This window comes from Arvicanthis niloticus, chromosome 9 (genome assembly GCF_011762505.2).
Source record: "Arvicanthis niloticus isolate mArvNil1 chromosome 9, mArvNil1.pat.X, whole genome shotgun sequence".
Taxonomy (NCBI): domain Eukaryota; kingdom Metazoa; phylum Chordata; class Mammalia; order Rodentia; family Muridae; genus Arvicanthis; species Arvicanthis niloticus.
In genome coordinates this window covers 84332462-84356405 of record NC_047666.1, presented here as the reverse complement: position 1 = coordinate 84356405, position 23944 = coordinate 84332462, and the positions used below count along the sequence as shown (strand labels likewise).

General features: G+C 43.5%; 1 protein-coding gene across 5 annotated transcripts in view; it reads right to left on the bottom strand.

Moving 5' to 3' along the window:
* The window catches only part of Ccdc91 (coiled-coil domain containing 91), a 148453-nt gene that overhangs the window by 106722 nt on the left and 17787 nt on the right, over nucleotides 1-23944 (bottom strand). For 3 of the 5 annotated variants that reach the window (XM_034512084.2, XM_034512081.2, XM_076940909.1), the window contains 2 exons: nucleotides 5848-5891; nucleotides 2728-2806 (listed from right to left, as the gene is read on the bottom strand). Coding sequence is in view for 4 of the 5 variants with exons in the window: in XM_034512081.2 (XP_034367972.1) it covers nucleotides 2728-2806; nucleotides 5848-5877 (109 nt within the window). In the remaining variant the exon portion in view is untranslated. The remainder of the gene's footprint in view (nucleotides 1-2727; nucleotides 2807-5847; nucleotides 5892-23944) is intronic. The other 2 variants (XM_076940910.1, XM_076940911.1) reach the window with 1 other exon arrangement.

The window sequence follows — 23944 nt, the reverse complement described above, 5'->3', positions numbered from 1 at the left end:
GAGGAGACAGACAGACGGCCATGGCTTCAAGGCCAGCTTAGCCAGGCCTGCTACCATCCATTTCTGCAAACCCATAAGGAAACCCAGAAGAACACCATCGTCAGATCTGAGATTTTGGGGGGACATGAAGGAAGGAGAGAGACACGAGATGAAAGAAGTTGCTGGCTCGCTGGCCTACACACAGCCTGCCACCAGTAATGAGCTTCTTGGGAACTGCCTCTCATACCTAGGCACTGAAGGAGCCCCTCTGCTTCACCTCACAGAACTCTGCCTGTCCTACTGCTTCCATTCACTGACTGTGACCATCCAAACTAACCCATATCTGTAACACATGGTCTTTACATCATTACACAACATCTTCACCTTGTCCTTGAGGAGAGTAGCATTGACAATGGATGATAGAGTGTTTCTCTGTAAATGCCTTGAGGCATGTGCCCAGAAGTGGTAGAGTTGGGGAATATGGTGGTTCCATTTTAACTTTTTTGAGAAACCTTCAACTGACTTCAGGAGATTGTGTTCCCAGTAGCAGTGGACAAGAGTTCCTCTTTCCTCATATCTACTCCATTATCCCTGCCTGGTATCTCATACAAACACAACTACTGCCATCAACAGGAAACCTTCCCAGCCAGGAACTCCAGCTCTGAGCTTTCCCATGGGTTTCTGGCTCCTCAGATACATAGGCTGAGGAGATTCCACAGGGTCACACTGTCGGAAATCCAACCCACCCTGCTCTTTCTGCTCAGAGCCACATTCTATCAGAACCAAGGCTTGATCCTCAAAACTCAACTCCACCCTTGTGTCATGACCACATCCTTTCAGGTTTTCCTGCTGACAGATTTTCAGATGCTTGAGCTACTGAAAAGGAACAATGGTCAGGAAGTCTAGAGAGAACAGATGGCATCCCTATACACCCCATCTCTAACAAACTACACAACGTTCCTAAGTCATAATTTCCTCATCTGCTTAACAGAAAGAGCATGGCTGACAGCCCACCTTCTGATAAAGAGCTGACAGCAGAGGCACCTTGAGCCACTGGATAAATGCAAGGATCCCACTGACTCTTCCTACTGATTCTCATGGCCATCCAAAACACACAATGATCTGGCTACTAGTCCACACAACTGTGAGTGTGTACTGAGAGCATCCATACCCTACACATAGCACTTAGTGCAGAATCACAAGGAGGATAGAGAAGCTCTGGGATTAAGAGCACTTGCCAGTCTTCTACAGGACTGTCTGAAACCGCAACACCAGGAAACCTGGCATCCTTTTCTACTCCCCAAGGGCACCAGCATGCACATGCATAAACATACATGTAGAGACGGCATACACATAAAAAAGAAATCTTAAAATGAGAAAGATATACTCATCATACAGCAAACAAGATGCCTAACTCCACACAATTGAAGTGTCAAACATTCAAAGTTTGATAATGGGTGGACTGAGACATGAGGGAAGAACCTGGAAATCTTCCTGGGAAAGGAAATACTAATGCAAGAAACATTTAAAACCAGAAGTCGGAATGTTGAGGGGGTAGGAGAGTGCAGACAAGAATGCCAGAAGACAAAACTAGCCTGAGAATTATTTTCCCTATACATATGGTTTTTTTGTCATTTTCTTTTCTTTCTTTTTTAACATGAAAAGTGGCACCTTTCCTTATGGTATTTCCATACTTATGAGGAGGATTTTGGTTGACCCTCTCCTCCAACCCCCCAACCCTGCACTGCCTGCTCCACCCAGGCACAAGCTCATCCCTCCCCACTATCAGATCACATGGGGCTCCATGACCCTCTTGACCACTCTTCCTTCCAGTTCCCTCCATGACGCTCCTCAGTCCCAGGTGCATGCACATATGTGAATCAGAAGCTGAGATGCACGTATGACAGAATACATGCTGGACTGTCTGAGCCTGGCTCGACTCACTTCCTACTTTCCAGGTCCATTCACCTCCTATAAACTTTGTAACTCCATTTTTAAAATAACTGATCAAATCCCAATGTGTATGGGTATATGCTTTCATATCTATTGACAGCATCTACATTGATTCCTTTTCCTTGCTTTTGCCAGGAGTAGCATTGAACATGGCTGTGCAGGCATCTCTGTAGTGAGATGCTGGCCCCGTTAGGCATGTGCCCAGTGGTAGAACTGGGTGTTTTCCCATCAGCTCTGGGTGAGAGCTCCTCTTTCCTTAGCCCCCTCCAGCACTCTATGTCACTGTTTCCTAGATGCAGGCACTCTGACAGGGATATGAGGAAGTCTATGAGTGATGTTATGTGCATCCCAAGATGGGTAAGATACTGAACACTTTTTGAAAATATTTATTGGCCAACTATTATTTTTAATTTGTAATACTTCTGATTTTACTATTTAAAAACGTCTGCATTTAAATAATAAGTCATTTTAGATGTGGCCTGGGGTACGCCATGCACAGACGACCTTCTTGACACCTTCCTAGACCAAGAAATTTGAACAATATGTGTTGTACTTAATGTTTCCTCACCCTTAACAATCTCCTTTTACAAGCAACCTCACAGTAGCATAAAGTGTGCAATGCACTTCATGATTTGAAAAAGGGAAAATTTGATTCAGAGTGAACTGAAAACACTACATTTTTCAGGTCAGAAAAAAAAAGTAAACTTAAAAAAAAAGAGAGAGAAAAGTGGGTTTTAAAAACAACAAAAACGTGTTACACTGAGAAAAAAGAATCCTGTGACTAGAAGGTAGTACCTGCAGGAAAGGTGGCCCAGGGGACGGCTGGGGACACTGCTTGGTTCCCACCTTGCTCACCATCAAAGGTCTCTGCGGCCTGGAAGACAAGGCAAGATGACCTGAAAAGACCCAAAGAGCTGAACTTTGCACAAGTTGTCTCACACTCAGCCCCGCAGGTACTCCTGTGACTTTGCACAAGTTGTCACACACTCAGCCTCACAGGCACTCCTGTGCCATGCCTCTCACTCACACTCCCTCTGGACAGCCCACTGCCACCCATACCCACTGCCCACCCCTGCACTGCCCTCAGCCGACAGTGCCCAGGCCCCAGTTCTTAGGTAAGCAATTCCCTTGCTTATCCCAATAACCTTCTGTCAATCAGATGTGTATTTCATGCTTCCACTTGTGAGCTTTATTCAACTATTCTAATTTAACTCACCATAACCTTTATTCATCTATGTAAATTTTTTCTTTAAAAAGAGACTGAGCTAATGTTTTATTTTAAAAGGTCATTTATTAGCGTAAGTCTTAGAGACTACTCTGAGTGACCGAGCATTGACCTGACTTCTTCAATAATCTACTCTGGATTCACGAGCATCAAGCATTAGAGAACTGCAGAAGTTCTCTGTCTCTCAGGTAACTGCTGAAGCAAGATCGCTACGAAATCAGAGCGACAACTTCACAACGGTAATTCCTATTGTGCACAGAGTCATCAAACAAGGAGTCAAAGGGCACAGACTGCAGAGGATGAGGCTGTGCTGCCCACTAGCTGTGGAGATGAGCACACTGTGCTTAAACACAAGACAGACCTTCCACTCCTCCACAACAGAACTGAAAAGGAAGCAGGTGAGTGCCGTGGAGCCGTCATGCTGGTCAGTGCAGGATCCGGTGTGGAAAGGACCAACCACATTCTGAAGAGATGCTGGACTCAGAAGTCACTTGTGAAAGCACACCAACTGTGGCTTTCCTATGGATTTGTGATGGTTTAGAGACACAAGAACAGGCTTGAATGGGGCCCTTAAATAGCAGCTTTCAAACACTACTGCAAGCCATGTGACAGTATGAAACTCATCTTGACATCAATGTCAATGGAATTTTCACAAATTTTTAAATGTTTCATTTCAGTAACATGAAAAAGTTCCAAATGAGCTTTGAAAAACATTTTTGGATGAAATGTAGAATACATGTATGTCAACACTGACTGCCTGCCTATACATGGAGAACATGTGTGTCTGTAGCAACTGCCTGCACATGGAGAACATGTGTGTCTGTAGCAACTGCCTGCACATGAAGAACATGTGTGTCTGCAGCAACTGCCTGCACATGGAGAACATGTGTGTCTGTAGCAACTGCCTGCACATGGAGAACATGTGTGTCTGTAGCAACTGCCTATACATGGAGAACATGTGTGTCTGTAGCAACTGCCTGCACATGGAGAACATGTGTGTCTGTAGCAACTGCCTGCACATGGAGAACATGTGTGTCTGTAGCAACTGCCTGCACATGGAGAACATGTGTGTCTGTAGTAGTTGCCTGCACATGGAGAACATGTGAGTCTGCAGTAGCTGCTTGTACATGGAGAACATGTGTGTCTGTAGTAGTTGCCTGCACATGGAGAACATGTGTGTCTGTAGCAACTGCCTGCACATGAAGAACATGTGTGTCTGCAGCAACTGCCTGCACATGGAGAACATGTGTGTCTGTAGTAGTTGCCTGCACATGAAGAACATGTGTGTCTGCAGCAACTGCCTGCACATGGAGAATATGTGTGTCTATAGCAACTGCCTGCACATGGAGAACATGTGTGTCTGTAGCAACTGCCTGCACATGAAGAACATGTGTGTCTGTAGCAACTGCCTGCACATGAAGAACATGTGTGTCTGTAACAATTGCCTGCACATGGAGAACATGTGTGTCTGCAGCAACTGCCTGCACATGGAGAACATGTGTGTCTATAGCAACTGCCTGCACATGGAAAACATGTGTGTCTGTAACAATTGCCTGCACATGGAGAACATGTATGACCACACTGGCTCCCTGTACACTGACAGCTATGAAAGACAGTCAGAACATGACCTGCTGCTAAAAAGAAACACATTATTTCTCCTTGAGTAATGCCCTGCTTCTCCTACTAACATTAATTACGCTCCCTAACTGTTTACCAAATCCCAACTAGATGAACATCTAAAAGAAAAAAAAAAAAAAAAAGGAGGAGAAGGAAAGAGAAAGTCCTCCTGAGCACTGCGTGTGGCTCCGGGGCTTGAGCCCTGGCATCCCAACTCTTAATCCAGAGATTTTCCTGCAAGACTATACTGGCTCCATAAAAATAGCTGGGTTATAAAATATTTCAATAAAGTGAGCACACATTGGCAAGGACAGAGGAAAGACTGCATTTGCAGCTAACAATGGCACTTCCAGAATGCCAACCAAGCCTGAGAGAACACTGTGACAGCACACAAGTATCATCACAGGTGGGAACTGTGTCTAACTCCATCTCTCAGTGCACACGCATTTTCTAAAGATGTGCCCTCAGCCCCATCCAACGCTGACAGTCTCACAAACGCCCCCTGATGCTTCACCAGCCATAATAAACTGCCCAAAGTAAACCATTCCTGCGGCGTCGAGATTGAGGCTTCAATAGCAATCTACCTCAATGTCTAGATGGATGATAGTTCTTAATTTTCCTTGATTTCAATCTCTGTTTCAGAGTTACATCGAAGTGGTTCGGAATAGATCCTGTGGGTAGGGTCAACAGCTCAGTTGGTAAACTGTTTGCCTTGACAACACAGGACAAGAATTTATTCACTGGGACCCACTTTTAAAAATCTGGGCAATGGTGGCGTGCATTTGTAATCCCAGGGCTAGGAAAGCCAATCTGAGGCTGACTGGCCAGCCAACACAGCCTACTTGATAAGTTCCAGGCCAGTGAAAAACCTTGTCCCAACCCCCACAAAAAAAAAAAAAAAGTGAACAGGTCCAAATATGAGGCATAAGAGGTTGTCCTCTGGCCTCTAGATACCCACACACATGCATCAGCGCACAAGATGCACACAGGAAGAACAGATCGAGAAAACAACAAAAGTAAACACTTTTCTAACAGTTCACTGTTACCCTGAGTTAGCAACAGAAAGCACCTACCTCAAAGCCACCAAAGTCGTCGTCATCCATTCTGTAAGCAGCACCTGAAACACAGAACAGCTGAGATGAGCCACCTGCATCACAACATGCCCTTGACTTAAAGGAGGATTGTGAGTTGTAAATTAAAACTACTCCATCCGGATTATGAAGTTATTAGGCTTTCTTAAACTGTACGTGTCCATTTTATCATTTAAAAAAACAGCTGGTAATTGGTTTTTACTTTCTGACAAAATTAGCAATTTCTGGGAATTTTTCAGTAACCATGTATTTTGCCATTTTCTGTTGAGACTCCAAGAGTGGAAAAATATTCTTTTACATTTTAATTTGCTTTTCCCAAAGTGGCGCTAGGGCCCCATCAGTAATGCTTCCTGCTTTCTGCATCTACCCCTCAGCTGTCTGGCAACATCAGCACAAACTCCAGCTAAGAACAGGACTGTGGTGAATTTTTGGAAATCTGTCCCCACCACAAAGGTTCTTCCCTCGGTTTCATGGCCGGGCTGAGTTAGATTTTCAAAATTGATCAGCATTTTTGAGCTGTGGCCACGACTTCTGGAGCATTTGATATGTGTATTTTTAGCTAAAACTGCTTTGCACTTTTGGAAAAATGTGGAGCAAGTTACTGGGCTGATCAAGGTAAATCAAGCTGTGTGTTCATGAGACAAGGCAAAAACATGAGAATATCCAGGATTGCTCACGCCCTCGCTCTCAAGGTAGGAGAGAGACAAGCTTCAGCAGGGCATGCGCTGTGTCATGGCCTCAGCACTAACTAAAACTGAAGCAGCAATGAAGGGACAGCCTGGGAAGGGGAAGGGACAGCAGTGGTGTGTGTTAACCTTCTTTCCCTGCAGCTGAGGACGGGAAAGCAGAAGCCTCGCATACAGTGGAGCAGCCCTGGCTCCAGGTCTCCAACAGTCATGTTCCATGTCTTGGGAAACACATAACAACACCTCCATCAAGAAAACACCACACACTTCACAAAAGTAACAGCAAAAAAAATGCACGAATCACAGATTGTTTTCACTAGGCCAAGCAAATTTATTTGTACAAAACGTAGAAGGTACAAAAAATGTGTATGGATGGAAATAAGATACTGATCTTATAAATACCACTGAGTTACTAGAACTGCTAACACAGAAGGTCTGTCACTGCTCACTCAGTCTGGTGACACTCCTCAAAAGATGTACTTCTGTTTACAAATTTAGAAATTAAACCTAAGCTAGCCATCTCTATGAAGCTACTTAAATTTTATAGAAAATATAAACTGTACTTCCAGGAACCGTCAATGGTAGTTATTCTAAAATGAAGTCACATCATTGTGTCTTGACTGAAGAGAATTCTGCTATGATTGCATCTGTTGGGAAGAAACTATGGGGAAAGACGCTATGTATCCTAAAACTTACAGTCAAGCTGTAAACACCATGCTGTCCTTCCACATGGGTACCACAACCTCCAGTCTCAATTACTAATTTTAGCATCTGTGAACCCTGCTATACTCTGTGAGTGGTGTTTGTTTCAAAGGCATAGAGTTTTTTCAGAGTTGAATCTCCCGTGTTTTCACAAGGCACATCCTGACACAGGATGGGGAGGGTGCCAGCAAGCAGACAACACAAGCACACAACTTGTTCACCTGTGGTAAGAAAGCAGATGCCTAAGTTCTGATTGAGCTGTGCACAACAGCAGAGTGGTGACACCAATGCTCTCAGTTCCAGCAAGTCCTACAGCCAAGTGAGACACGGCTGAGCTCCTCCTCTATACTGTCAACAAACAAACGTGCCCTGGACAGCTTAAGAGATGGTGCTTCAGAAATGTTATTTTAAAGCCTTTCTACAAATAATTTAGATTCGAGTCCTATGATAGTTTCCGTCTATATATTTAAGAGACGAAAAGACAACAGATTTTTTTTGCTGCTGATTGTGTGTACACTTTGGGGTGGGGGAGAGGATGTGGGTTTTTTTTTTTTTTTTTTTTTGAAATAGGGTCTCACTATTTAGCCCTGGCTGGCCTGGAACTTGCTATGTAGACCAGGCTATCTTCAAATTCACAGAGATCTTTCTGCCTCTGCCTCCTGAGTGCTGGAATTAAAGGCTTAAGCCACCATGCATGACCTCAACAGCACTGGTTTTTTATAACTTAATGTTACAGGGGCCAGAGAAATGGCTCAGTAGATAAGGCATTTGCCACACAAGTATATGAACCATTGTTTACATCCCCAGAATCCACATAGAAACCAAACATATATAAAAATTCTTCTGTAGTCCCAAAACTTGGGAGCAGAGGGTGTCCTGGGGCAAGGTGGCCAGCTAGACTAGTCAGAATCACCCAGCTCTGGCTTTACCTCAAAATACAGAGTGATCAAACATGATGCCCAACATTTACTTTAGGCTTCCATACCCCCTACATACACCAGAACATGTAAACATGCAGCCCACAACATACATACAAAAAGAAAATTAATTTACAACATTCAAGAGCTGAAGTTTAATTATTAAAGAGGAAGTACTGCAAAGGTGCTTCCTGATGGACTCTCGCTTGAAAACACCTGGACCTCAGCTGTACCAGAGGCGACTCTGGTAAGGCTCTGCAGAGCATTTCTGCAATTGTGTGTTACAGCTGTGAGACTCGCATCCGTTACCAGAATGTGCCAACACCGTAGCATCTAAGTCACAATGTGGGTTGATGCGGGAAGGGTGGGACTATCCGCTCAGAGCTACATTCTGCCGGCTTAGGGACCCAGACTAAAGCTTTTCATAGTACCTAGGTTCAGCAGTCCCAACCTCCTTACGTAAACTAGCCTGCCTGTTGCTGTTTTATTTTACCTCTCTACTCTGCCATCTTCAGTACTGACGACAGAGCTGGTTAGGAAAACCTAGAAGAGAAAGTGAGACATGGACACAGGGAGCGTGACACACCCTCAGGAGCCACTCCACAGCTGCCAGTCTCCATTCTCCAGAGGAAGGTCTGCTGTGGTGTGGAAGAAAGCACACAAATGCAAACAATATGAGAACTCCTGAGGAGAGGACTATCTAGTGTTGGGGGAATGACTCCAAAGAGGACCCATCTACTGGGAATACCAGGGCACACTTCAAGTACGGAGACCTTTGAGACAGACTAAAGGGACTGGATAGAAATCTCAGATTTTAAATTTTAAATTTAACTTTTGAACATATATTTTAAAGTTTCCACTGAAAAGTCTTCTTAAAAATGACAAAAAAATAAAGTTAGATTAATATTCTTCTACTTGCTCCTGAATACAAACAAGGTTTAAACAAAAAAAATAAGGCAACGGAGAAAAGTACAAAGCAAGTGTGGGGATACGTGAGTGAAGGAAGCTCAGCCTATTTCCCTCATGGAATCCATAGCAGGCTCAAGAATGGGCGACTAGCAGTTGGGTAAAGGTGAGACTAAAAAATACAACCAGAATCAGGACTGTACCCCAATTCCCTCCCAAAATCCACACAGCCAATCACTTCTAGCTCTTTGCCCCATGACAGAGATCTGAGAGCAGGGGGCACAGCCCATGGAGCAAGGAGCACAGCCCGTAGAGCAGGGAGCACAGCCCGTAGAGCAGGGAGTACAGCCTGCAGAGCAGGGAGCATAGCCCATGGAGCAAGGAGCACAGCCCGTAGAGCAGGGAGTACAGCCCATGGAGCAGAGAGCACAGGCTGCAGAGCCGGGAGCACAGCTTGCAGAGCAGGGAGCACTGCCCACAGAGCAGGGAGCACAGCCCACAGAGCAGAGAGCACTGCCCACAGTGCAGGGAGCACAGCCCATGGAGCAGAGAGCACTGTCCAATTTCACCATTGCAGCTGAGTAAACTCCAGCTCAAGTGAGATTGCTCCTCTTGCTTCTCTGGGCTTTCGGGTACTACTCCAATAAACAGTACCCAGATGCACTGTGTTTCCCATTAGCTCCTGAGTTCATTAAGGGACAGACTGGCATAAAGGCTAAAAGGAAGGAAGAGTGGCATCCAGCTGCCCGGGTTCAAATTCCAGGTCTGACATGTACTATGTTACAGTGGACATGTAACCTAAACATTTTTGTTACTCCAGAGCTCACTGAAGAGAGTAAATATGCTAAAATAGAAATGAAATGCTTGGAAAGGAGCCTGGCCCTACATACTCTGTCTGCATACATTCACCATTCACCGTCAGTGCCTCCGTCTCACAGACTGTGGTGTTTTGGATGGAAATGGTCTACATAGGCTCATAGGGAGGGGACAACTAGGAGGTGTGGCCTTGTTGGAGTAAGTGTGTCACCAGGGGTGGGCTTTAAGGTTTCAAAAGCTCAACCCAGGCCCAGGGTTACTCTTCCTTCCAGGTGCCCGAGGATCCAGAAGTACAACTCTCAGCCCCTCTCCAGCACACTACCATGCTTTCTGCCATGACCAGAATGAACTACACATCTGCACTGTAAGCCAGCCCCCAGTTAAATATTTTCTTATAAAAGAAACTCTTATTAAGGAGTTTCCATGGTCAGGGTGTCTCTTCACAACAGGAAAACCCCTTATGAACAGGATTCCCAGGATACTTGGGAGTAACAGCTAGGACATAGAGACGAGACAACCATGCCACAAACAATGGAAGAAAGAGCAAGTCCTAAACACACAGTATCCTCGGAGAGCCAACAGCAGGACATACACCACTGAACTAACAACAGGATATCCTACGCTTACGAGGGAAGAGGGGGAGAGGGAGAAGGTAAGACCGGAAGGCCTTAGACATTTAAATTAGATAAAGCATATACAAGAAAATGGAGAACGAGTGAAATATAAGGAAGTTTCAGATCAAGCTACACACAACATCTAATCACTGGGACTTCAATGAAAAACACAGAGAACTCAGAAATCACCAGCAAAGTAATTCAAAAGAAAAAAAACTTCCTTTTATAAGACTACGGCGGGCCTCCAGAAGGTGAGGCTCCATACAAGCAGGGGGGCTTCATGCAGCAGACTCCGGAAGGCCGAGGGCACTGAGGAGGGGCTTCTGAAACTCAGAGGGAAAATGTCGCGCACAACAGAGTCCTACAGCCAGCCAGATGAATAACTCATTGAGTTCAGGAAAGAGTAAAATCATATCCACACCCATGAGGTCTCAACACGAGCTTTTATTTCACAGTTTTTCCTTCTTACAAATGGCTTGTGGAGCTGGGGATGAGCCGATGGCAGAATGTGGCCTAGCACTCACAAGACCCCGGGTTCCCGGTTCAAAACCCCCAGTGCCACAGAAAGACAAAAAAAAAAAAAATGTGTAAGACAAGAAAGAAGACATGAGATTGGGAAATCTATCTCTCAGACAGGTAAACTGCCTCCATGTTATGAGTGGAATTTTCAACCCTGAGAGACATTTAGAGCTACATCAGTGGATACAAAGCCAACAGAAAACAGAAATCAACACTGGGCCAGAAAAGTAAACACCCCCACTTCTGTCCTGAATATATAACTGCAATAATGCAAACAGTGACAGCTGAACCAAAATCCCCACGTAACCATGGAGGGCATAGACAGAGGCTAGGGAAAGAGGGTCACAGCCTCTTCCCTGTTAGAAAGGACAGGTCTTCAGTGAGAAAATCACAATACAGCAACCATAAGCATGGGGTTTAGATACACTCATCTCAACACCTGCCCCTGGAAACATGGCAGGGTAGGGAAGCACAAAACACAGATGGCTGCTGTTTCACAGAGAAATGCCTTTTACAACTTTAAATTATGGGCAGAAAAGCAAACTGTTACTATCCAATCTACCTAGTATTTTCATCAAAATATTAGCAAAGTCAAAGCAAGTTTGTTTCTCTTAGAAACTACAGACAAGCATAAAATAGCTTTTTATGCTTAAAATAAAAATGCTTTTTAGCTTTAAAATAGCCTTTTACCAGTGAATAAACTGGATTTTTTTATGTTCCCATGCTACGCTTTCCCACACTGCAAGTATTTACACACAAATAAACTATGTCTCTGACATCAAAGCTGCTCAAAAGCAAAGCAGACAACCAGAAAGTCGAACAGAGAAAGAGCCTTCAGAGAAGGATGTGTAGGATACTGAGTGTCTCAGCTCTGCTGAACACGGGTCACTGAGCACCAAATGAAGTCACTAGAAAAGGCTGGCCACCTGCCTCATTGGCCACCCACCTCCCTGGCCACACCCCCCGCCATGGCCACACTCCTCAGTGGCTATCCACCTCATTGGCCACCAGCCTCATTGGCCACACCCCAGCCTTGCCAACTCTGGGAATTAGTTTTTCTCTTTGGTACTCACTACATTTCCAGTGAATGCAAGTGCAGAAGAAGCGCTAATAAACATGATCACGACAGGGCCTATGGCGCTGCAAGTCTCTCATGTGAGATTAGGATGGCCATCTCTGCTAGAGGACACCCTTGTCCTATTTCTGTAAGAAACCCGAGGTAGCGCAGGGAGAGCAGGCCACGGCCTTTACTTATCACCTTACACTGGGCAGTTCCTAGACTCTTAATTCAAAGAATATTTTTAATTGATGCTTTTGGAATGATGACTGATGAGGTAAAACAGACAAAGATCTTCTAGGCCCTCTTCAGTCTCAGCTCCAAATCTCCCAACGAAACGTCTGACCTGCACCTCTGTGCATCAAGGGAAGAAAGACTCTGCATAATGTCAGTGCTCATGATTAAACACAAAAATACACCAATGTGTCCTGTTAAAGGCCACTATGGGTCACAGCAACAGACAGATGAATGCCTTCCCACAACCAACAGTATACTCAGTGCTAAGGACTTCCCCCCTGCCCCCTCCACCCACAGTCTCCCATTCCTGCAGGAGTGAACCATTACCCATTCATTCTTCATCCACCTCCAACAAGCACACAGTTTGATTTCAGCAACTTCTATCACATTTAAGTGTGTGTAGATGTATGTGCCGAGACAAGACGCTCAGTAGGTGCTGTGAGTAAGTGTCCATGGAGCAGCATCACCAGTCCAAACAGTCAACTCCGTGTACTGTAAGCATCTTCTAAATTATCAGCTAGGTTTTTACATTTCTAGGGCAGCTTTTGATGAACAAATTCTTTTTTAATAATCAATTTTAGTCTTTTAAAATCTTTTTGGTCTTGTATATTTTCAGATATATACGTGTACTTACTGCAAAGGAAGCTAACATTGCTAACTATAGCTTATTATTTACATGTAGTGAAACTGAAGATCTAATATGGATGTTTCCCCCCATTTCTTTTATTATAAACTAACATCTTTCTTCATTAACATGTTACTATCTTTATCATACAACATTTATTTGAAACACAAATATGTGTGTGTATTTCTAGCTGCAGAATTATTTTGGTGGACATGATACCAATGTAGCACTGAGCAGTCCCACCCTGAGACTGGCACATGTCTCTAAGGTATACACCGTGGCTTGTAAGTGACGTTTGTTATTTTCCCTAAAGGACTTACGTGCATCTCCAGTCAGGTTCACTCCTGATGCTCTACATGCCAGTGTCTCCTTTTATATTATCCAGCAAACGGCTTCACTTCCAACTTTCTTTGGTAAACTCTTGTTGGTAATGATGAATCTCTACATTCTTTCATGCTAATTTTATATGCAAATGATCATTTTTGCCTCTGAACAACAAGCTTTCTTTCCCTGGTTACAGCTCCTACCACCTCAGGTTCTGTTACTCTTGTCAATGTACGTGGGTCATGCTCTGATACCCTGTGGTAGGCTGTACTTGCTGAATACAATCTTATGTGTCCTTCTAAAAATGGACACCAGCACTGTCCTCTCTCCTGACCTTGGCCAGCGTAACCAGCTGGAAAACAACCAAGTACCACCATGTGTGGGAACGGAGTCTCCTCTGGCATCTGCTCTGTATCTCTTGCCTTTAAAATACAGATGCCAGAATACAGAATGAATGCACAAGCCTACACAGAGACCATTTGGAGAAGCTTTCTGACTAATTGCCAACCACTGGCATCAGATCACTAGACTTGAATGACTGAACATAATTTCAGATGATTCCAGATGACACCAAATCACCTCCAGCGACAGATCACCCCATCTGAGGATTGAAATGCTGAACAAGTTTTCTATAGCCAACTCCCTGACTTCAGAATCCTTAGTAGGGGAATGCTCTTTACACCATGGTAACTCAGGTGTGACTTTACCATTCCTGGTTACAGGGAATCTTCTAACATTTCCCCATATTGGAAGGAGGCCTGCTGACAACAGTTTTGTTGGTTCCTAAGCATAACAGGGGTATCTACTTCCTTCACTTGCTAAACATCATCACCAGGAATTCATGCTCCTTATCAAGTGAGACTGTCACATAGCTGTTCTTTAAGCTTATGTCATACAGGAGTAACATGTGACAGAGCTATCCTAGTACACCTAGGATGACCCGTCTGGTGACAGGACTGTCCTGTAAGAGCTCCAGACTCCACGGAACAAGGAAGCATCTGTACTTTCCATTTCTCATGGTGTCTTCATGGGGTTTACATATCAGGTTTGAGCTGGGCTCTCAGAACTGGCTAGAAAATATTCCTCTTTTTCTGTTAATGAAAAGAAATTGCATCAGAATGGAATAATCTATTTCTTACAATTTTGGTTAAAAAAAATAACTTTGGCTTAGCAAATCATGGGAGCTTGTTGCTTGCTTTGTGGGAAGATTCAGTTTCTGGTAATTATAGGACAATTGAGACTTTTAATTTCTCCAGAAGTTTTTGTAGTTTTTCAAAAAAAAAAACTATTTTTAAAGGGTTGGCCCACAATTAACAACATTATTCTTGTTAGCAATTTTAATGACTGATTCGTCTGCCATTCCATTCTTTTTATTTTATAGAAATTGAGCAATATGTAATTTAAATCTTCTATATTCTATGGGACTCTGCTTTGTTTTGCTTGTTGTCTATTCACAAAGGTGAGCAGAAATCTGCCACAGGAATAGCAAAGCCAACAGCTTCTTCATAAGGGTTCTACAAAGTTAGGGAAGGGATACATTCTAGTTTTTACTGGAAAGCAGATAAACAACGGAGAAGTGACTGTGAGTAAGGTGAGTGTGAGCAGGGTTTCCTTACGTGGTTCTAGTTCTCTAATGTGACCAGTGAGTCTGTTTTAATGTGAGCAGAGCACCAGTCATCTGGAAGAAGAAAAGTTAAGATAGACCCATTTCATGACATAAATTATCTCCAGCTTTAAATAACAGTGATGGAAAGGGCTGGGGCGGGGGGATGGCTCTGGTTAAGAGCACTAGCTGGTCTCATAGAGATCCAGGTTCAGTTCCCAGCACCTACATGATGGCTCACAACTGCCTGTAGCTCCAGATCCCAGTAATCCAACACCCTGTCCTGTAATGAAGCAGCACTCAGTGTTTATATTCAGGGTCTCTCTGTGTGTGCTCACACATACACATGGGTACCACAGCACAAGTGTGGAGGTCAGAAGAAACAGTACAGGAGCTGGTTCTCCTCCTCCACCATGTCGGTTCCAGGGATCAAATTCACCAGCAAGCACCTTTACCTAAGCCTTCTTGCCAGCCCAAAAAACGTCTTAATGAAAGCAATTTGAAAATACAATGGAATGAGAGATAGCATGCAAAAGGAATAACAAGAAAGAGAGAAAAATTAAGAAAGAGCAAAAAAAAAAAAAAAATGTCACTGATTCCAAAATGTAAAAGAAATCATTATGGAGCCATCTATAAAGCTTACACAGTGGGAGAAAAATAAACACAGCAACTCAGTGTATCAAAACTGAAGCATACACATACAAAAGCTGCACACACACATACACACACAGGCTCACACTGGCAGAGGCACATATACATGCATACAAGAGATGCACGCACACACGCAGAAACACAGACACACATACATACGTTCACACAGGCAAAGGTACACACACATGCGAGAGATGTACACACACACATGTATACATACAAGCTCATACAGGCAAAGGCACTCATATATGCATACATGAGATGTGCACACATATACATGTGTACACACATGCTCATGGCAAAGGCACACACACATGCATACAAAAGATGCAACACACATGCATGTGCACATACATGCTCACATAGGCAAAGTCACACAGGCCTGCATACATGAGATGCGCACACACACGTGTACACATGCATACAAGAGACGGACACACATACACACATGCTCATACAGGTGAAGGCATGCAGGAATGCATATAAGAGATGCTCACAAATACACATGTGCACACACATGCTGACACATGCACACACACACACACACACACACCTGGTACTTAAAGGGAGAAAAAGAAAACAAAAAGCATCTACTCCCAGGCTTCACTGCCTGTGTTTAGAAAATCAACCACGCTGTAATTAAAATTCCAAAAAGAGAAGGCATTGAGAATAGGATAAAGAAATGGCTGAAAATCAGATTGCCAAAATCCCCCAGGACTAATAACCAAGTACAAATCAAGGACAGCCAGACAACCCAACAAAATAAGCACTGAACACTCTCATCAGCCTAGCGCAACACAGTGGACCCAAACAGCACAGTGTGAGGGGTCAGGAAGGGCTGGGAGATGTCCGCACCTCCCCAAACAGGGTCTCCCTCTCATCCCACACCCCTCCAGAAAGATTTCTGCTACTTAATCCTCACACATTTGTGCAGATTTCAAGAGTAAAAATGTAAAACATAAAATGAGTGAATAAATGACACAAGTTAAACTTTCCTGGTTGGTGCCAACCTCTGGACTTAAGCTGTACATCATTAGGCTAAGCAGCCCAGAGAATTTTGAATCCAAATATGAACACTGTACACACACCTGAGGATAATTACAACTGTCTTACATTCTTCCCACACCAAAAAAAAAAAAAAAAGTGTGGAGTTGCCGACCCACATATAACAGTTTCCTAAATTTAGCTTTCAATGTTGCCAACACTTTGTCTCATTTTATTGTCAAAATAATGCAGAAACACTTCACCATAATCCTGCCTTTCTGTCTGCATTTCATCCTGTCTCCTTCTAGCACACAGAAATACATTCAGACTGCACATGCCACTTTAAATTGATTTTACATCCACTGTATTACAAACTACAGTGATAAGTTCCTAATGACCTCATAATGGCACTCTGATGGCTCCATTACCAACCAATGCTCCACCAATATGCAAATTTAGTTATGTGTTAATTTTTAAATATCTAAAACGTCTTCATACATTAGTGCCTTTCTTCCTCTTCTTCTTTTAGGTTATAAATTCCATGTAAACTCCCAGATATAAAGTAATTAACCCCAAAAGTATGGACTGCCTGACGGATCATGTGACTAAGTCTCCAAAGGATCTATACTCTGTTACCATAGAATTATAAGTCCTTTATCAAATGCACCAATGTTCACTTGAACTTTAGAGTTATGAGCTGGGAACAGAAGAGGTGGGGCCTCCCCAACCCAGAGCACAAGTGGTCATCCAGTGTCAACGGTCAGCACTAAAAGCATACACACACATGTAACACTAAACAGACTAAGCAGCTTATATTTAGGGGGTGCATATGTGTATGTGGAGGGGGTGTAAATGCGTGTACTAAGAGCTGATGAAACAGAGTGGGCAGGGCTACAAGGGAGACTTTCGCAGGAGGAAAGGGAAGGCAGAAATGTTGTAGTTATAGTATAACCTCAAAAATAAAATTTAAAAATGGCATACCTATGCACTGGGGAGTTGGCTCCACTAGTAAAGTATGTGCTGCACAAGCAGGAGGGCCTGAGTGTGGGTCCCAGCAACCCACATGTATGTAAGACCTGAGGGAGAGCACATCCATGCCTCCTGCGCTGCGGGGCATAGGGAATAGATGAATCCCTGAGGCTCACTGGCTAATTAGTCTAACCAAATCACCAGCTCCAGGTTCACTGACAAACCCAGCTTCAAAAGGTAAGAGTGACAATGAATAAGGAAGACACCCAGTATCAACCTCTGACCTCACATGCACACATGCACACATGCACACACATACCAACGCATACAGGGAGCTTATATACATTTGTCCACACACAAAATGAACAGGTTTTTAAGGCAGTTTTCCCTATGGCTTCAAAACACAGGTCCCTCCTCATAGTCACATAGTAACACACTCATACACATACACACAAACACACACACACACACACACACACCCCTACCACCTTCGTCAATCCGGATGGTCCAAGCCTCATGTCTAGTCTATGTCTTTATTCTCTCTCATTCTCTCTCTCTCTCTCTCTCTCTCTCTCTCTCTCTCTCTCACACACACACACACACACACACACACACACACACACATACACGCACACACATACACACATATACACCACACATTAGCTTTATCACTGAAGGGTCTTATGGTCTTGCTAATGGTACCTAAGATTGTACTATGTAGATCTATAGTGCATACATATTTCCTTGATAATTCCCCTACTGGCAGACACAAATTGCATGTTCAGTTATCTGTTATAAACAGAAACCTTTCCATGCTGAATATGCTTCTACAGGCTGAATTCCAAAGAATGGGAGTGCTAAGTCAACTGGCATATGTATTTTTGATTTTTATAGCTAGTGTCATATCACCTTCCAAGGGGTTTGACTAGTCCACATTTCCAACAGCAAAATATAAAAATAACCTCCCTCGTCAGTTTCTGCCTCCAGAATGTTGCTGTCCCTCCTCTTTCCCAGAAGTCCACACCAGTAACTAGTGAGCTGGATGCGTTTACATCTTTTCCTGTTGCTGGGCTCTCAGTGCCTCTGCTCATTTTCCTCTACTGCCTCCCTCTCGTATCAATATACAAGCAACTATGAAACACAACAGATATCAAATCTGTCTTTTCTCCACACTGAAAGTATTTTTTCCATATACACTATTTGTACTCATTACTCAAAAGTTAAGCTCCACAAAAATATCTTTCTTTACAGCCTGCTCACCAAAGTGGCTAAGGCCTCTCTCATGAAGAACATACATGAGATCTGTGCATTCAGCATGTTGTTTTTACTAAGTCTCTCTGTGTGGAAATGATGTGCTATAAAAGATACCAATCCAATCTGACTTTCTACCAAATCTACAGCTGGTCCAGAAGGAGAGTGAGTGAATGAGTGGGTGAGTGGGTGGGTGAGTAGGTAGGTGAGTGGGTGGGTAAGTGAACGAGTGGGTGAGTGAGTAGGTGAATGGGTGGGTGAGTGGGTAAGTGGATAAGTGAGTGAGTGGGTGAGTGGATGGGTGAGTGGGTGAGTGTTTCTGTGTGTGTGTGTTGTATGTCTGTGTTTGGTATGTATGTGTCTATGTGTAAGTGTGTGTCTGCCTGGTGATTCTCTCAAACTGAGCCTCCAAATGCATATCCCTACTCTATACAGATGGCATCTGTTTCAAGACCCTTCGTCTGGTGCCCTACCTCACTCTCTTCAAAGCTATGTTGGTTAAATTGTGTCAGAAAACTCGGGTCATCTGGGAAGACAGAAACAGAACTGAGACAATGTCTGCATCAGACTGGCCTATCCTCATGCCTTGAGTAATCCTTGATCCAGTCCATGGGGGTGATGCTACCCCATGGCAGGTTTCCTGGGTTCTCCAACAAAAGTAACAGAGAAACCCATGGGGAGGAAGCCAGTGAGCGGCAATCTTCCATGGCCTCCACTTCAGTTCCTGCCTCCATCCATGCTCCTGACCATAAATATTTTAATTTCACATAGCCACTCAAAGAATCTATATTTTATATACTTACATATTTACTTATACATTACACAGTGATATATTATTTCATATCTTATATAAAATTAAATAGAAAAACCTCATAAAGGTACCTTTATATTCAGATATAAAATGCACAAAATGGGAACAAAGGAAACAGCTAGAAAAAATAATTTATTTCTATGAATCATGTAATAGAATAAAAATACATAAGAAACTTAATGAGTCATTTCCAATAACAATGTTTTACAAGTCACTGGAAATAGCCATTCTTTGCCTAGAGAGAAGGATCTCTTTTGGTTATAGTGGAATTCACATCTGAAAGCAATTCCTCTTGGCAGCATCACGGAAGCAGGTGCCAGTACCAATCACAAGAGAGCATTTTCATTACTGTCGTATTTAAAATATAACCACTGCCGTTGTTAATTATATTCTATTGATATTGATTAGTAAAATGTATAAATCAAAGTCTCTTGATTTATATACTTCTAGCATCTGAGTGTGACACCAGCTCCATAAATATCGGCAGATGTCAAAAAACCTGTATTAGCTGGAGACATAGCTCAGCGGGGAGTGGCTGCCTAGAAGGTTGGCATACAGGAAGCCCACGGTTCATCCTCAGAACCAGGAAACAAAAAGGGAAGGAAGGAAAGAAGGTGGAGAGAGAAAGAGAGGGAGGGAAGGAGGAAGAGAAGGAGAGGGAGGGGGTAGGGAGAAGAGATGAATTCCAACCTGGACTCTAGAAACACCTATAAGATTTGGGTCCAATATCCAAAGACTAGAATAGAATAGACATGTTTTAAGTTGTATGTGTGTTTTCATGACTACCTACTCTACCCCAAAACTACATAACTAAACTGCCGGGTCTAAGCATCATACAAACAAGCTTGTACCTACTTTGTAAACGCTTTTAAATTAAGAAGTAAGGATAGCATTGTATTCACAAGGTGAGTTCTGCAGACAAGTGATGTCAACAATGAAACGCCAGCACCTGATGCCACGGGGCTGTGCACTTCAAAATCTGAAACCATCAACTTGTACCATGGATATTTTGCTACAATCTCTACAGAAAAAGAAGGCAGGAAGAGCTGAGCCATAAGTGCCTGGCATAGGCCTCTGTGAGCTCGTGGTCTCCTAGTTCATGGTAAGACTGAGAATGGAGGAGCATGCCAGAGAGGACCTATTGCAAAGGCCTTCTACAATATCAGCTCATGAAGGCCCCGTCCATGTACCCTACAAGATGGAAATGGGATGTGAGAATGGAAAATGAACAGAAATGGAGGGTTTCTCCCTTCCAAACCTGAAAAGGATCTGTGAGCAGATGAATTTGACAAATAGATCAAATCCACCTTTACAATGAAATGAATAAAACAGTGGCCTTATTTCCCAAACGAACCGGCCTTATAAATGCCTGAGTGATTTGCCTCAACTGGCAAAGAACTGCAGAACTGTGGCATGAGGTGGCACGCCCTGCTTAAGCATCCTCACTCTGAAGACACTGTGATACCTCCTGGCATCTCTCAACTACAGGGGATGTGCTACCACTTCTGACCACACTTCAGGAACTTTTCACCATAGGTGTAATCATAAAGACAAAAGGTATGTCAGCAAATTAAAAGGCTCACTGTGCTTTCAACCGTCACTGTCGTACAATCCAAACTAACCCGTACAACACAGGACCCTGGAAACCATGGAATGAGGGTAAAAAGGCAGCCAAGACACACCATAAAGGAAATAAGAAAAAGAATGTTCTAGGACACGCAAGGTTTTCTACAAGGCAAGTTTACCACAATTCAACAAGATAGTTTCACCAGGTCGGTGCAGTTTATAACTTACTAAAGTGAACCCTAGTACTTGAAAACTAGGGTGTGCAGGAAGGGGAGAACTGAAGAAATGGACTGATACTATTTATACACTGGGTGACTTTTCACACCAAAATCACACACTGAGCAGCTGACCAGGGCAAACACTGGACAGCCGCATGGCAACAAAGCATACACAGCCACATGGGGCTTGAGGTTTGAAGGTGAATCTTATGTAAACCAGCAGTGTCTGGAATGACTACAGGACTTTGTGCCCTGTTCTCACCCTGAGTGTCTGCTCAGCTCCTCCCCTCGAAACCTAAGCAATCTAACTCAGCAAAATCCTCATGCTGAGTGCGAGGCAGTCATGATCTGGCAGAGATGCTGAACTCTACTCTTTACTTCCAGTCCAGAAAAACCTCCTTTCTTGGATTTGTGTTTCCAAGAAAATAACAGTTAAAAATTAAGTGCTGTAAACAAAGTCCCTTATTTTAAAAAATCAAAATACTGTAAATTTTAGACTATACCTGTGACTTTGAAAGTCGGAAAATAAATTTTGATGGTTTGTATGATGGTTTGTGTATGCTTGGCCAAGAGAGTAGCACTATTAGGAGGTGTGGCCTTGCTGGAGTAGGTGTGGCCTTGTTGAAGTGGGTGTGGTCTTATTGGAGTAGATGTGTCACTGTGGGTGTGGAGTTTAATACCCTAGTCCTAGTCATAGTTACCTGGAAGTCAGTGTTCCACTAGCAGCCTTCAGATGAAGATGTAGAACTCTCAGCTCCTCCTGCACCATGCCTGCCTGGATGCTGCCATGCTCACACCTTGATGATAATGGACTGAACCTCTAAATCTGTAAGCCAGCTCCAATTAAAAGTTGTCCTTATAAAACCTGCCTTGGGCATGGTGTCTGTTCACAAGAGTAAAACCCTAACTAAGACAGTTTGTTTCTCAGACCACCAACTCCCCAGGAGTAAGCAGAGGAACTATTCAAAGTATACAAGACACTTATGTGGCTGTTCCACTCTCTGGCTCCTATGACAAGCAAAAGAAGTTAACACAAGTGTGTGCTCAGCCAAGACCCCTGACTGGCCTCAGAGTCTGCAGTTAGAGGGAAACACATCAGAAAGTTTCTGAGGTGACTCTTCTGAGGTCACCTCAGTGTCAATCCTCAGACCCAATAGACACCACAAGAGGTGTAAGAACTGCTCAGAGGACCAACAGAGCTTTACCCCTAGGTCAGACTCTGGGGCTGTGCTGTAGTGTATCAACATAGAGATCAGCAACTGAACCACACACTGGGACATGTGCAGCTCAGCCTTGACCACAGCACAAGACATCCTGCTTCACAGTGCAGGAGGCACTACGCAGCCAGCACATTCAAAGTAAGCACACAACACTGCCGTTTTAAAGATGATATCCTTAGGTATTGTGAGCTTTTGGGCTAATATTCACGTGTCAGTGAGTGCATACCACGTGTGTTCTTTTGTGGCTGGGTTACCTCACTCAGGATGATATTTTCCAGTTCCATCCACTTGCCTAAGAATTTCATGAATTCATTGTTTTTAATAGCTGAGTAGTACTCCATTGTGTAAATATATCACATTTTCTATAGCCATTCCTCTGTTGAAGGGCATCTGGGTTCTTTCCAGCTTCTGGCTATTATAAATAAGGCTGCTATGAACATAATGGAGCATGTGTCCTTGTAATATGTTAGAGCATCTTCTGGGTATATGCCCAGGAGTGGTAAAGCTGGGTCCTCAGGTAGTACTATGTCCAATTTTCTGAGGAACTGACAGACTGATTTCCAGAGTGGCTGTACCATCTTACAATCCCACCAACAATTGAGGAGTGTTTCTCTTTCTCCACATCCTCACCAACATCTACTATCACCTGAGTTTTTGAGCTTAGCCATTCTGACTGGTGTGAGGTGGAATCTCAGGGTTGTTTTGATTTGCATTTCCCTGATGACTAAGAATGTTGGACATTTCTTTGGGTGCTTTTCGACCATTTGAGTTTCCTCAGTTGAGAACTCTTTGTTTAGCTCTGTACCCCATTTCTTAATAGGGTTATTTGATTGCTTTGAGTCTAATTTCTTCAGTTCTTTGTATACATTAGATATTAGCCCTTTGTAAGATGTAGGATTGGTAAAGATCTTTTCCCAATCTGCTGGTTGCCATTTTGTCCTAATAACAATGTCCTTTGCCTTACAGAAGCTTTGCAATTTTATGAGGTCCCATTTGTCAATTCTTGATCTTGGGGCATAAACCATTGGTGTTCTGTTCAGGAACTTTTCCCCTGTGCCCATATGATTGGGGCTCTTCCCCACTTTCTCTTCTATTAGTTTGAGTGTATCTGGTTTTATGTGGAGGTCCTTGATCCACTTGGATTTGAGCTTTGTGCAAGGAGATAAGAATGGATCGATTTGCATTCTTCTACATGCTGACTTCCAGCTGAACCAGCACCATTTGTTGAAAATGCTGTCTCATTCAGACCACCTCATTGTTCTCTAGGCTTTTGAGTAGGTTTATAGTACCTAAGGCTTGAAATCCCCTCCCACAGAATAGACCTCAGTTTCAAACCCAGTCAGAAAGCAACCATTTCCCTAACTATTGTGTCACTGCTACACCCAGTAAGCGCAGTTGGCCTG